This window comes from Filicampus tigris, chromosome 1, assembly GCF_054856515.1.
Source record: "Filicampus tigris isolate MCC_2025a chromosome 1, RoL_Ftig_1.0, whole genome shotgun sequence".
Lineage (NCBI taxonomy): Eukaryota > Metazoa > Chordata > Actinopteri > Syngnathiformes > Syngnathidae > Filicampus > Filicampus tigris.
The window spans coordinates 13,388,595-13,401,825 of record NC_141217.1 but is presented as its reverse complement, the minus strand read 5'-3'; the positions used below and the strand labels follow the sequence as shown (position 1 = coordinate 13,401,825).

Genomic DNA, 13,231 nt, shown 5'->3' with positions numbered 1-13,231 from the left:
GGTGACTGTTCAATGTAAATATTGAATCGCTGGGAATGTCTCAACTTGCGTGGTCTGTTTCAGCTGTCACTCTTCAGGCGGCTGTCAAGCTCAAGTTCACAGCAGGCCCAGACGCAGGCTCTATCCACAGCTCGAGTCGACAGTGCTGACACGCAAAAAAACCCGGCAAGAAGACAGTCCTCTGGAGCGTGCAACCTCCTCTGAGCTCTACCCTCTGCGTGTGCCTGAATATTATTTATCATGTTTGTTTGTTTTTTTACATTTTGGAGCACATTTGCACTTTTAATATGAGCTGCATGTGTATTAATGCTGCAGTTTTCAGTTTCACTGAAATGTGTCAGAAATGTATCAAGTCATTGTATTTTACGATGCTATTAGGTGAGAGGCGATATCAGTAAAGCATTTTGATATAAATCAGAATAAATACCAACATGTCGCACAACCTGACTGATTCCATGACATTTGTCATTTTTTTTCACAATTATTTGGCAAGGGGGTGTGGGGGATATCAGTTAAATATAATGATAGAAATCGGAATAAATACCAACAGTGTCACTCAACCTGATTTCATGACATTTTTCCAAGCAATTCTTCTGCTTAATGTGATACAGTATTTTGTTGTTAGTGACTTGTTGTTTTGCATGACATGCAGTGGCGTAAGTATCAACGGTGCAATGTACCAGGGCCCAGGCGGCGTTAGGAGCACTGGCGGAGCTAGAAGAGGGGCCGCAGGGGCACTGGGACAGTCCGAGTGGGCTAAGTCCTATTTCCCACTTTAATCGAATGCATCATATTTTACGATGAGTAATCTATGTGTGTTTATTGTCTGCACGTATCGGTAGTGGTGCGTTCTCACTTTGTTGGTTGTTCTTATGACAATTTAAAGACATGAAACACGTACACAGGTAGGTAAACGTTTTATGTGAATGCTTTGGAATGACCTGGATTTGTGCATCATTTGGTCGTCATCCAAGTTGCAACACATCTTCTCAAACTATATCGGTACAAGCAATTTGTTATATTTAAATTGAACGCATAACTAATCATAGTGCAAGGTGGGAAAAGTATGTGAAAATCAAATCAAATGAACTAATGATTCAAGAGTCAAACTAGAGTTCAATCAGTGATGAGATTGGCTTCTCTGCCCAATAAAAGCACAAATAAGTTTTGATTTTAAAGCTATGTATTCTACTCAAATGTGACGACAGCCGAAGATGCCGCCAATGAGCGAATCGATGTTATGTTCACCATGAAAATGTGTTAAATGTCGTTTAGAAGTCAATGGATAACAAGTTGACACGACAATTCAGTCTTCCAACCAGCAGATGTCACGAGTGAATCAAGCGTCTTATTTTAATTGTTCTTCTCAGCAAGTCGTTGGCTGCGGCGGCTAGCAGCGCCCAGAGGGTTTTTTTTCTCTCTAATTTCTGCAGTTTTAAACAAACATAACAATCTACATTTTTGTGAACATTCCAAGAGTCAAAGACGACAAGATGGACGAGTATCATAACGAGGTTTGTAGTTGTGTCGTTCTTTTATCTCAGTGGAATAGCTAAATGATTGTTTGCTAATATCAGTATAATGTAGCCAGCCTCCAAGTTCGTAGTACTACTGTGTATTCGATGTAACTTAACTTAAATCATGACATACTCTATTTCACCTTTATTACTACTACTACTACTACTACGTATTTACTGTAGGCTCATGCTCATTATGCCCTTGAGAGCGGTAGAAAAACATCATATTTTGCTGTTTTCAGGGCTCATTCAACACCGAAGAAGCTGATAACATTGTTAAAGAGGTAATCTCTTTTTTTTTTAACATATTGAAAGTTGCCTAAATAATTACTGTTCATTACTGTGTGATACTATACTAACGTGTCTATTTTGGGGGAGGGCAGCCAAGATGACACTTTACTAATGTGCCGTAATATTCCTATTCCATTATGAACTAGCTGCCACTGTTTTTCAAAGAAGGCCCGGGGCATGTGTTAAAATAAGCTCTGTTTACAGCCTGGATCTGCTCGTTGAGTCATGCATCCCGTGCTGTCATCTGACGTGCTCTGTGTGTTTCAGTGTATCGAGAATGTAGTGGGCGGCGATGACTACAACCAGAATTTGGTGAACAAATGGACCTCCGCCATAGTGGAGCGATGCCTCACACAACTGGTCAAACTGGGCAAACAGTACAAGTTCATCGGTGTGTTTGATGAGGAAATATTGTGGAACCTTGACATATGACGTACGATACGTTGCATGGTTAACTTATTTATTTGAGAAAAGTTGTGGCTAATGAGTACGGCTTTGGGTGTAGTGCTGGTAAAATATGTACTGTAACTATTCCAAAGCAGAAATGGTCGTTAAAGGCTGTGCCTTGTTACAGTGCCCATTGAATGTCCTGACGTGCACATTTTCAAAATACTAGACGTTTCTCAACCAATTCTTTGCTCTGACTAGTGAGCAAAAATTTGAGATTTGAGCACAAGATGGTGGCAGCGAACTTAATTCACTTTACAACAAGCAGCAGTCTGGCACATGGCATGTAAAATACTGTTAAAAAAAGAGGCATCAAGCAGTTTATTGCCAATCTCAGTTGAAGTTTACTGTCAAACTAAACATCAGAGAACTACATCTGGAGTCCGTTTCACAAAGCATGTTCAACAAACTCTGAGTCTAATCCTGAAGTCTGAGTTGATCTACTCTTAGACAGAAAACTCGGAGTTTCCAGTTCCAGAACAGAACAGATTTGAATCAGTTTACTCAACTTGGAGTATCTTCTCCTGGAGTTAAGTGCGCGCACCACTACTATGATAAGACAACATGACTGGATCCCCGATTCGACGAGTCACCATGGCAATGAGGGAGGGGCGTGGGAGAACATTGCTGCTCGGGTCAATATATGCGGAAGTTTCAAGTCCTTTGCAATCACAATAATACAACGGAGGAACACTGCTTGCTTCCGCATATGTAATTTAATTTACAGAGCTGGGCATTTTACTAAAAAATTGAGCGTCTGTTATTCGTCATCCGTCTGCAGCATGGGTACCCTTCCGTCATCCGTCATTCACCTTTGTTCAGAGAGTCTGTCACCGCGGTAACTAACCGAGAGCTTAAGTTACCTCTCTCTCTGAAACCGACTAGAGTTACCCCTCTTTCTCTGGTTTGAGGTACCTCCTTTTTTGAAACTGAAAAATCGGAGTTTCCCTCATTTCAGGGTTAGCAGACTCTACAAAGCCTGCTTTGTGAAACGGACCCCAGGTGTTTTTAAAACAAACACATCAATTTGAATGTCCACTTGCTAACACACAATGCAAAAATGCCAGAGACAGACTAACAAAGAGCATCCACGTATGTGGTGTCATAACACTTTACGCAACAGATATTCAAACATGGCACAACGCACGTACAGACAATATCAAAATACCCATGAGCATAGATTCTTTATCCTCTGCCAAACATGATTACTGTAGCTTACCGAGTCACATACTGTAGTTGTGTAACTTTTTTTTCCCCCATTTGTGTGATTGTTATACTGCCCCACGGTGGCCAAGGAGCGCACACCAGAGTAACAGATGAATGGCATTACCATTCATTTGATCAGGAAATATTGTGACTTAACTGTGGTTTGAGTTACAAGCATGATCACAGAGCACACTAAACATGCAAGTCAAGGTAGCACTCGACTGTAGTAGAATCCTGCTGAAGACATTGATGCTGTACAATACCATCGACTGAAATGAAAGGGATTATTCCAACTAAGTGTATCGAATTTTGTCCGTAGTTACGTGTGCCCTGATGCAGAAAACTGGTGCTGGGCTCCACACGGCAAACTCTTGCTACTGGGACACGGCCATGGACGGTACGTGGGGACGGGATCAGCCAGGCTAATTGAAGTGATACTTGCGCGTTGTCTAATGCGCTCATGTCTTGGCAGGTAGTTCCACAGTGCGGTGGGAAAGCCGCACCATGTACTGCGTGGTCAGCGTGTTTGCCGTTGCCACCGCGTAGAATGCAGGAGTGCAGCGTGTTTCTGGGAACCATAAGAGGATCTCCAAAATGGCCACTTCCATACGCCGGCCGCGAACGCAAAGGATGGGTTTAACGTTTTAGACTGTACCGTACATGATTGAAAAGTGATACAAAATTGGACCAGAAACCACAGCTCCAAATGCCTACTTTGCACAGATGGGTGGTGGGCACATTAAATGTCGGTGTACGCATTACAGTGATAATAAAGATATTCTGTTCTATTCTATTTTTTAATCTGTGGTTTCAGGCATGTAACAGAAGGAATATTTGTCATGTTTTCCAATTAACTCATTCACTGCCAGACATTTTAAGACCCTCTTTTACAATAACGTTTGAAAAAAAATTGAAAAAATATAAATAAGTCCCCAGGATTGAATGTCTGGACTGCGAAAAGACAAGTAAATTCGTCAATGGCAGTGAATGCGTTAAAAGAACAAGCATCACAGTTTTATTTTTGTTTGATATTTATTTAACTGGTTTCATCCATTTCGTGGAGGTTTTGTATTGTATTTGTATTTCTACTGATGCTGTTCGACTTATTTAATAGTTTGGTTTAAAACTTCCTTGTTGGAGACCGATATCAGTGTTCTAAACAGACAGGACATAAACGGCAAAATCTTCCACAGAAGAGATTAAACTCAAATGTTAATTTAATTTAAATCCTTACATTCATGATCATTTCAATCATGTGCAGTCGAGGCCAAAGATTTTGGAAGTGACTCAAATGTAATTTCTCAGCAAATTTACCATGTTAGCATTTTTAAATAATATTTTTGCATGCTCATTGTACTGGAAAAATAATAAAACATACATTTTAAAGACTTATTAGCAAGCAAATTTGCAAAGGTTTACAGCTGTGCCCAAAAGTTTTTGTCTTTTTTTCATTCTAAAAAAAACGGTTCATTACAGAAAAAAGAGGCAATTTGAATCACAAAATGTTGCCCGAGCTCTGCTGGTGTCATTAATGTCGCTTTCATCTCTCCAAGATGCTGCTGGAGGCAATTTGTCATTTTAATCACTGCATAAATTTGTTTTTTAAGATCACATCGGTGAACTCAGGTGCATCTGGCTCTGAAGGAAGAAGTGAAAGTTTTTGAACGTTGTGTCGTGATGGCTGGTGAGATTCGAACTGACTGGGGACAGTGCATGAGAGGCTATTAAATGAGGAAAAAACAGAAGTGGTTGTGAAACAAACAATTGATGCACTGCTAAAGCAGAACAATGTCAACGTGGAAAGTACCGCCAAGTGTAATTTCTCTGCTTTTGTGCAACAGTGGCACATTTGCAAAACATCTGCTGGGAGCTCGATGTCAAAGCTTCCTCAAAATCTGTCAAAAAAGTCGCTTTGCTTGATGGAACCCTTCCGGGCTTTTATTCATGAAGAATCCTTGTACGAGGAGACGCTGCTAGTGATGCAATTCTTAAACGCCTTGTCAGAAATTTCAGGGGACACACCTGTAATTCTAAAATTTGCTCCTCGGAAAAGGTGTGAGTGCTGGGAATGGAGATGAGGACTTTTCGGAGGCTAAATGGCTGCATGAAGTGTCATTTACTGTTTATGAAAATATCAAAACACTACAGATAATAGATGATTCAAGTGTAGGAGTTCGGAATCCGTCAAGATAATACTAGATGGTGGTTTTTAGGCTAACATAGAGAAAATTCTCAGGGCATTGACTTGGTCGCAACTGGACTGCTTGTGGTTGTTTTTGAAGACTTGACATTTAGCTTCTCGTGAGAGGAGGCTTCGTAAATTCAAGTGCCAAGGCAAGATAGGACAGCTCCAGGTTGTAGCTGCCCAGATCAGAGGCAAAACGTCACGTCTTCCAGAAGTGTCAAATCCGGGTCCAGAAAGTCAAAAACCCTGCTATAGGGCTGTGCAATTAATCGAATTTCAATTACAATTACGATTATTACACTCCACGATTACAAAATTGCCATAATCGTAAAAAAACAATTGTTAATATGCATTTATATCATATTAAGGAAAGCAAGGAAATCATACTTGAATTTATAAATTTGCACCTTTTAGTTCTACTTTATAGTAACTAATTTTATAGATTTTGCTTGGTCCCAAAGGAACTTACTTACATGTATTTGTCTTTATATTTTTTACGTTTGAACATTTTCATGTTTTCTACCCCAAAAATGAATGATTGTTTCAGTAATCGTGATTTCAATTATGACCAAAATAATCGCGATTGGGTTTTTTTTTTTTCATAATCAAGCAGCCCTACCCTACGACAGTTTGGCTTTCGCCACAGGTGCTTCTCCTCAACGGACAGGTAAAGAAGCTCTTGAGTAGGAGCACGTGTGGCTAAAGCCAAACTGTGGCAGGGTTTTGACTTTCAGGGCCTGGGTTTGACACCTCCGACATCTTCGAAGACAACCGCGACAATCCCATTGCGATCGATTCAATGCCCAGAGAATACAAACCTCCTGGATGAATGAAAATATTCGCAGGCATGTTAGAACGCATCTTTCTGGCCGTGGACCCAGGTGTTAAAAGTTTTCTTTGTTAAAGATGAACTTGACGTCCTCTTCTGAGTGTGACAAACACTGTTTCTCAAGCGACTTGCCCAGCTGTGGCGGCCCACACAGGAACACTCCAACTTTGGTTCTGTGGAAGTGCAAATTCAACATGCTGATTGCAAACTCGTGTTTAGGAATCTGGGTCATTTCCTGGACTTTCTTCAAGCCATGTGTTCTCACCCAGGATGCTTGGACGCAATGCTGGTAAACTCAGTGTCCCAATTCGGCTTTCCGTAAAGAGTTTTCTGCTTAAGCCCCGTGATTGGGTCATTCTCCGCCTCGTGGTGTACCCAGAAATGGGCCGCCTATCAACAACAGAGTTAAAGAAAGACGGCTTCTGTCTCGGAAGGCCAGGAAAACGTTGCCGCATGTCAGGCACCTCTGCCTCCTTCCAGCGGGTGAGGTAAATGTTGTAGCTCAGGAAATCCGTCACACTCTTTGCCGCCATCTGGCTCTCCAGCGACTGCAGCAAGTCCGCAAACCACTCGAAGGCCTGCGTCTCAGGGCAAAGCCAGTAGAAGTAGATCTGGACAGGAACGCCAGGGACATGCTTGTTGTTCTTACTCTCACACAAAACTATTTTTGTTCACCAGCACCTCTACTCCTACAGAAAGGCGCTGGTCATTAAGAATAGATTGTCAATTCCTTATCTCCCAATCATAAATGAACTTCCTGTTTGTTTGTACCCTGGACTGAATCCAAAATCAGATTCATCACAAACAAGGCTGCTGGTTGTTCTCATGCGGCTAGTAAAGCGTTTTATCCTGGCGAACTTTGGCACTGCCTTACCTTTTTTGTGAAGACGTCCTGGTTCTGGATGCGTTTGTACCACACAGACTTGAGGATGGAGGCAAAAGGCGTGACGCCGATTCCCGCCCCCACCAGCACGACCACCTGGTAGCGAAACACGTCCTCGCTGGCCGTGCCGAAAGGCCCGTCGATGGCCACCCTGTAAGAACCCGTGTACCCCATTCAAGCAGAACCAAGGAGCTTAACCTCAAGCGTGCTCAAATCGTCATTGTTTTTCTTGTGGAAAGTTTTCAAAAATAAATCATTTTCATCTGCGTGTCTAAATGGATGATGTTTTGCGGTCCAAACAGAAAAACATTTTCAAGCGTAAACGCGGCGCAGCACCACTTTGATTCTGCTCGGATCAGATTGTTCCTATTGATACTCGCGTCCCTTGCGTCCGCGTCTTTAAACGGGAAGAATTACAATAGCACAATGGGCAACCTGGAGTGAAGATGAGCTCTAGATTACTTCTCTGACAACTGCGGGTAGCTGCAATCAAACATAATCAGGGACAATTCCCAGAAAAGAGACTGTGTGTCTTCATACTTGGGCAGTTTCCATGCCTCCTGCGGCTCCGGTTTGTCGCCTCCGCAGGCTTCATACAACTCCTGAGTCCAGTCGCCGACGATTCGAATGTGAGCGCTGAAGTAGTCCTCCTCTGGGGCTGAGGTCAGGGTGAAGGGGTGCCACTCCAGCCGGGAGACGGACGGGCACTGGATGAAGACGTACTGGCCCACCTCCATGTGGAAGCCTTTCCTCCTCATCTGCAGCTCCAGAGTTTTGGAGGGATGCATCACCACCTGAGGGCCCGGTTTTTTTTTTTGTCAGACGGGACTTTCGGGCAACTTCGCTCACCTTGGTGACACCCACTCACCTTCGTGACGACCACTTTTTGGTGCGATCGATAGAGTCGGACAAGCCTCTCGCATACGTATAAAATCATGGGTCCCACAATCCACTTCCAGGTCTGGAAAAATGCCAGAGGAAATCAAGCAGACCTCCTACCCCAAGTCAGCAGGCTTGGTCGTGTACCATTGGTGGGTTTCCGGCAAATACTGGAAGCGCGCAGCCCGATTCATTTCTTCCCCAGTCCTCAAACTTGTCTGCACATAGCCGTGGGTTGTTGGTTGTCAGGCTGGCAGATGTCTGTCCCCGCACAATCCTCCTAAGCGGCAAAGCACCAACATCGGTGAACATCATTTGAACCGAAGAAAGTGAACATCCGGTTTCGGTGCTTACCTACCCAAAGCCGTGGAATACCAGTCCGATGAAGAAGAGGACAAAAAGGTGATGGGTGTACCAGAACACCTCAAAGTAGGACCGGCGAATGACCTCCATGGAAGAAGTGATGATGAGGATGAGGGCCAGCGTGATGACCACACCCGTCACGCCGGCGACGGTGGTGAACATGACGATGGTTGGGTTCTGCAAAAAAAAATTAAAAAGTTCACATTTCCAGATAGTACCCTTTTTGTCGCCATCTTTTGTGTAAGGTGTTTTACCCACCGTTTCGTTGGATCTGATGGGGTTGAGGAAGGACGCGTTGTCGCCATTGCCAATTTCAGACAGTACAAAGGGCAGAAGGCTGCTGTTGCGGTTCAGCTGAGCGTCCATGAAATACTCAAAGTTGAACAAGTGTGCAATGATGTGCACGGCTGAAAATCGAGGACAGGGCAAGGTCAAAGAGTGACGCTGCACTTCATGTTAACAGCAGAGGTGGGCGTTCGTCAGTGTCTGCCAGTTATTTCAGACCCGCCCGGTTGGTCCGGGTCAGCCAAACGGCGTCAAGAACGGATTAACCACGTCACACGCAGGTGTCGCACTCCTGACACACAGCCCCCCCAAAAAAGTGTTGCAAACCTCTCGCTCCCATAGGGGCAATGACGTGCCGCATATTCTTTTTATTTCACCAATCACCACGCCGTGCGTGTGTTTCTGTTGATTTTATCAAATGTTTTTCTGTATATGTCTGCTTATTTTTTTTTATTTTGCTCACAAAATGTACAAACAAATTGGAACAGAACGTCTGCAAAGGCACATACCGAATTAACAACCATCACGCATACCCAGGAACCTCCCTGAAAAAAAAGTTAAGAAAATGAATGATAAAGAATAAAAAATACAAATAAATAAAACAATAATAAAGGCACTTAGATCCCTAAGTTTGGGAGGTTAGAGGTCATCAAAAACACCAAACTCAGTATATGCATTGATGCGCGTCTGCTCGTGCGGCGCTCGCGCGTGACGTGAAAATTATATTCTCGACGCCGATTGGCTGTGGCCAACGAGGGACGGACTGGAACCACGTGGGACGGCCAGACCCGACGGGAACTTCGCGAGGGATTGACGAATGCCCACCTCCGGTTTACAACCGGCAACAACAATACCTGTGTGAAAGGCGATCATGTACGCCACCAGCTTGTGGAAAGTGATGTTTCGGTCCAGCTGTCGAGCGGCCGTGCGGCTGCAGAACTGAACGCTTGTTCAGTTAGAAAGAAATTCATAGAAGCTGAACAGAATTGGAACGTTTGCTACCTGGATGGAGCCGCGCATGAAGGACAGCAGGTTCCTGCAGACGGGTAGCAGGATGAGCATGCAGTTGAAGTTGAGGCAAGCGGCCGGAGCTCGAGCCCATGACAAGGCTTGCTGGAAATTAGAGACACCTTTTACCTCCTACTGGGAAATAGTCTAAACTTCCGTGTGGAGTTTTTTTTTTTTTTTTTTAAGAGCCAAGCTTAATTTCCTCTCCTAAGGTGTGCTGGCTTTTGTTTTAATGTTGAATCTGTACAGCGATTTCCTCTCTGGTACAGTTTGGAAAGGAACTGATTGAAGTAGTACTAAATGCGGAGTAAAAGTACGTTGGTGGTGAATCTGAGCTGTAATGTGACACAGGAACGAAAAGGTATGAAGGTGCTGCAGAATAGACTCACCCCGAGCAGCACACGCGTGTAGAACCATTTGTCGACCAGAAAGGCCATGTAGAAGTGGACGAAGAGGAAGGCGTTAATCGCAAGCCAAACCAGCTGAAGCAGACAATAACAAGCACACTGAGTACATCTGATAACGCTGCTTTCATTCCAACGGTTTTAATTAATTAGTCTGCATTCACTTTGTCTGACTACTTTCCTTAGAGGCAAAACATAATTGCTTAGACTGAGAGTAAAACCAAGCTGTTACATGCGTGTTTGTTTCTTACAATGGGTATAAAAAGCCGGGCAAAAAGTTAACCAAATCAACACCCTCTTATCACTGGGATGCGGCTGTGTTCAGAATGATCTCAATTCAAACTCATTTAATGACCTCAATTAACAGCATCTTTGGCGTTTTGAACTTTAAAATAAATCAAAGTCAACGCATAAAGATTTGAGCAAGTGAAGCATTCTCACAATGACAAAGATGGAAAGTCCCTCGTTGGCTGCCAAGTTGCCCATGATGACTCTGGGTGTGCGAGTGCGCCGCTGGTGCAAATCAGAAGAGGGAATGAACTCTCTCAAAGCTTCGACCTTTTTGTTCGGAGCAAATGGGGAAGTGGATCTGAAGGCTGCGGTCCTGAAATATTCTCTGTCGGTTAAGTGATGTCATGTTCGCAGAGGGATTTCTACACCAACAAGTCATTTTATAGTCAGGCGATGGAACCGCACCGTGTTCCACTCTACCATCGATGACATAACTGATGAGCGTCGGTTTTCATGCGAACACTCTTCCATTGACTTTCACTTCACCCGGTGTAAGATCGGTGTCAGGTCGCCAATTAGGCAGCCCTCCTTTGCTCTGGCCTGTCCACTTGGGCGCTCATCTTTTTAGGTGACCGTTGAGGAGGAAGGCGACATCGGATGTTCACGATGTGGAGGAAGTGGCAAATTTCGAAACGTAAAGTCAAACAGAGTTGCTTTGCTTCCTGTTTGAAACACACTACAAGCAAAGATCCAGTACGCCTGAACCTCAACGATGTTTTCCCTCTGCTAGTTATTCCCAACCGTGAGAGCTCATCACTTGTGCCGTGGGAGATGACCCAAATTCTCTTCCTGCATTTGGTTAGAAAATTGCTTATTTCCTCCTGTAATGTACAAGTATCTTTGTTCAACTATCTATGACTGTGACATAAAGTCCATCCATTATCTGTACCGCTTCTCCTCACAAGGGTCGCGGGGCGTGCTGGAGCCTATCCCAGCTGTCTTTGGGCAGTAGGCGGGGTACACCCTGAATTAGTTGCCAGCCAATCGCAGGGCAGTGACATAAAGTGACAAGCATAATAATTAAATGCACTTTCGCTAGATGGTAGAAAAGATGCGATTAATTCACCTGTGTAACCAGTTGCCATTCATACAACACAACAAAACAGGCCCGGATTTCACATCGAGGAAGGACAATTAGGAATACATTGAGACAAGATCAATAGTATTTCAGTGTTAATACGAGTAGTACTGGTGTTAATCAGGGGCGGAGCCACGGGTGGCCCTGGGTGTGCAGAGGCCCTCCCAAATTGACAGACTGCCCACCCAGTGAGATTCATAAAAAAATATATCATTCTAAAGTCAATTATTTTTGAATTTGCCTTTCGTTGTGCTTTTTACTTTATTGAATATTAAGAATGGCATAATTGTGGTTGTCTCAGGAAGATCTGAACTTCATATTATTCCATTTGTCAATTCATGAGGATACACGATGTGTCAGGACAGGAGGATTTTACTCAGTGAGAGAAATATTCAGGCCCTCCCTGATTTTTCCAGGCTCACCCATTAGCCACGTTCTGGCTCCGCCATCAGAAGCCCGGGTACACACACCGCATTCAACTTGCAGCATGAAGCAATTACATTGGTGTTAGAGTGCCCTCTATCAGTATCACTGCTGTACTGTACAAGTGTGTATGTGCTTGCTGATGAGTTGATTATTTCAATCAGACGTGTTGGAGGGGGGAGACGTCTAAAACTGGCTTCATAGGGGGCCTTGAGGACCGGACTTGGGCACCCCGTGTTAGAAACAGCAAAACTAATTGAGACACAAAGCTTCTTACGATTTTACCTCCTATAATCTGAGCGGAGGGGATTATATTAAATCTGTCGCATAGTTACCCTAACATGAGCACAGACCAATAAGACCATTTCACAACTCTTAATCGCCTTTGTTGTAGTTACGACTTGATACATGTGAGTCACTCAAGGCGCCGCGTCGCTCAAAGCCGTGAGGCCACATTAAGTGACAATTTGCCCCCTCGTAGCAGATAACAGGTCGTTAGCCGAGCATGTTTTTTGGAATGAGAGCAGAAGTACCTGGAGAAAACCCACACGTGCATGGGGAGATCTTCCAAACTCCTCACAAGAAGACCAGAACCTAGATTCGAACCTTCAACCTCAGAACTGTGAGGCAGATATGCTCCCCACATGTTCACTGTGCTGCAGATGGCGTGCCCTGCAAGTTAAATTAATAAACAGACATTACGATGCATATTTTCTATATTCTATTGCGCTAAAGTCAATTTCCTATGCACCTTTCCATTCAAATGTTTTGATATTTTTATATTTTATAATTTAGTGAAACTGCGCAAAACAAACATGCGATTTATGCCCATTCCATTTGTTATTATTTTGCAAATGGAGAGGAGACCGCGCCATGAGATGATGTCATATGAGAGCATCTCTCTGCCACAATATACTTGGCTGACTGTCAACAAAAGTGGTGATCATGGACTGATTGTTGATCGAGCTTTCGCGTTTGGAAGAACTGTGGTAACAATTTTGGAGGAGACGGCAAAAAGACTGTATATGTTACGTTTTATATATATAGATAATATATATATATATATATATATATATATATATATATATATATATATATATATATATATATATATATATATATATATATATATGTATATATAT

The 13,231-nt window shown here is 43.4% G+C and overlaps 2 protein-coding genes across 3 annotated transcripts; one reads left to right on the top strand and one right to left on the bottom strand.

Moving 5' to 3' along the window:
• Positions 1 to 1,336: 1,336 nt before the first annotated feature.
• On the top strand, positions 1,337 to 4,254 carry LOC147152853 (dynein light chain Tctex-type 3-like). The gene is made up of 5 exons (XM_086032078.1): positions 1,337 to 1,514; positions 1,760 to 1,801; positions 2,076 to 2,199; positions 3,781 to 3,858; positions 3,934 to 4,254. The coding sequence occupies exons 1-5, from the start codon at positions 1,494 to 1,496 to the stop codon at positions 4,005 to 4,007; spliced, it is 339 nt and encodes a 112-aa protein (XP_085888204.1). The 5' UTR covers positions 1,337 to 1,493; the 3' UTR covers positions 4,008 to 4,254.
• Positions 4,255 to 5,571: 1,317 nt separating this feature from the next.
• On the bottom strand, positions 5,572 to 12,707 carry cybb (cytochrome b-245, beta polypeptide (chronic granulomatous disease)). 2 transcript variants are annotated; one of them, XM_086031961.1, is made up of 14 exons: positions 12,623 to 12,707; positions 10,739 to 10,855; positions 10,283 to 10,375; positions 9,888 to 9,998; positions 9,740 to 9,824; positions 8,859 to 9,007; positions 8,596 to 8,777; positions 8,385 to 8,517; positions 8,227 to 8,319; positions 7,899 to 8,152; positions 7,350 to 7,509; positions 6,940 to 7,086; positions 6,741 to 6,865; positions 5,572 to 6,648 (listed from the first exon to the last, which is right to left on the bottom strand). In XM_086031961.1, exons 2-14 carry the CDS (start codon positions 10,781 to 10,783, stop codon positions 6,531 to 6,533), a joined length of 1,695 nt encoding a protein of 564 aa, XP_085888087.1. In that variant the 5' UTR covers positions 10,784 to 10,855; positions 12,623 to 12,707; the 3' UTR covers positions 5,572 to 6,530. The 2 variants fall into 2 exon arrangements, with proteins under 2 accessions (XP_085888087.1, XP_085888000.1); XM_086031874.1 differs by lacking the exon at positions 12,623 to 12,707 and having other exon boundaries at positions 10,739 to 11,179.
• Positions 12,708 to 13,231: the final 524 nt, after the last annotated feature.

What these genes read in the sequence shown, in the direction of transcription:
- LOC147152853 (XM_086032078.1), top strand. Translation starts at nt 1,494, where the DNA reads ATGGACGAGTATCATAACGAG. An exon ending in TGGACGAGTATCATAACGAG is followed by an intron (nt 1,515 to 1,759) that starts GTTTGTAGTTGT and finishes TGCTGTTTTCAG; the next exon opens with GGCTCATTCAACACCGAAGA. An exon ending in CTGGGACACGGCCATGGACG is followed by an intron (nt 3,859 to 3,933) that starts GTACGTGGGGAC and finishes ATGTCTTGGCAG; the next exon opens with GTAGTTCCACAGTGCGGTGG.
- cybb (XM_086031961.1), bottom strand. Translation starts at nt 10,783, where the DNA reads ATGGGCAACTTGGCAGCCAACGAGGGACTTTCCATCTTTGTCATT. An exon ending in ACACGCGTGTGCTGCTCGGG is followed by an intron (nt 9,999 to 10,282) that starts GTGAGTCTATTC and finishes TCTAATTTCCAG; the next exon opens with CAAGCCTTGTCATGGGCTCG. An exon ending in AGGACGTCTTCACAAAAAAG is followed by an intron (nt 7,087 to 7,349) that starts GTAAGGCAGTGC and finishes GTTCCTGTCCAG; the next exon opens with ATCTACTTCTACTGGCTTTG.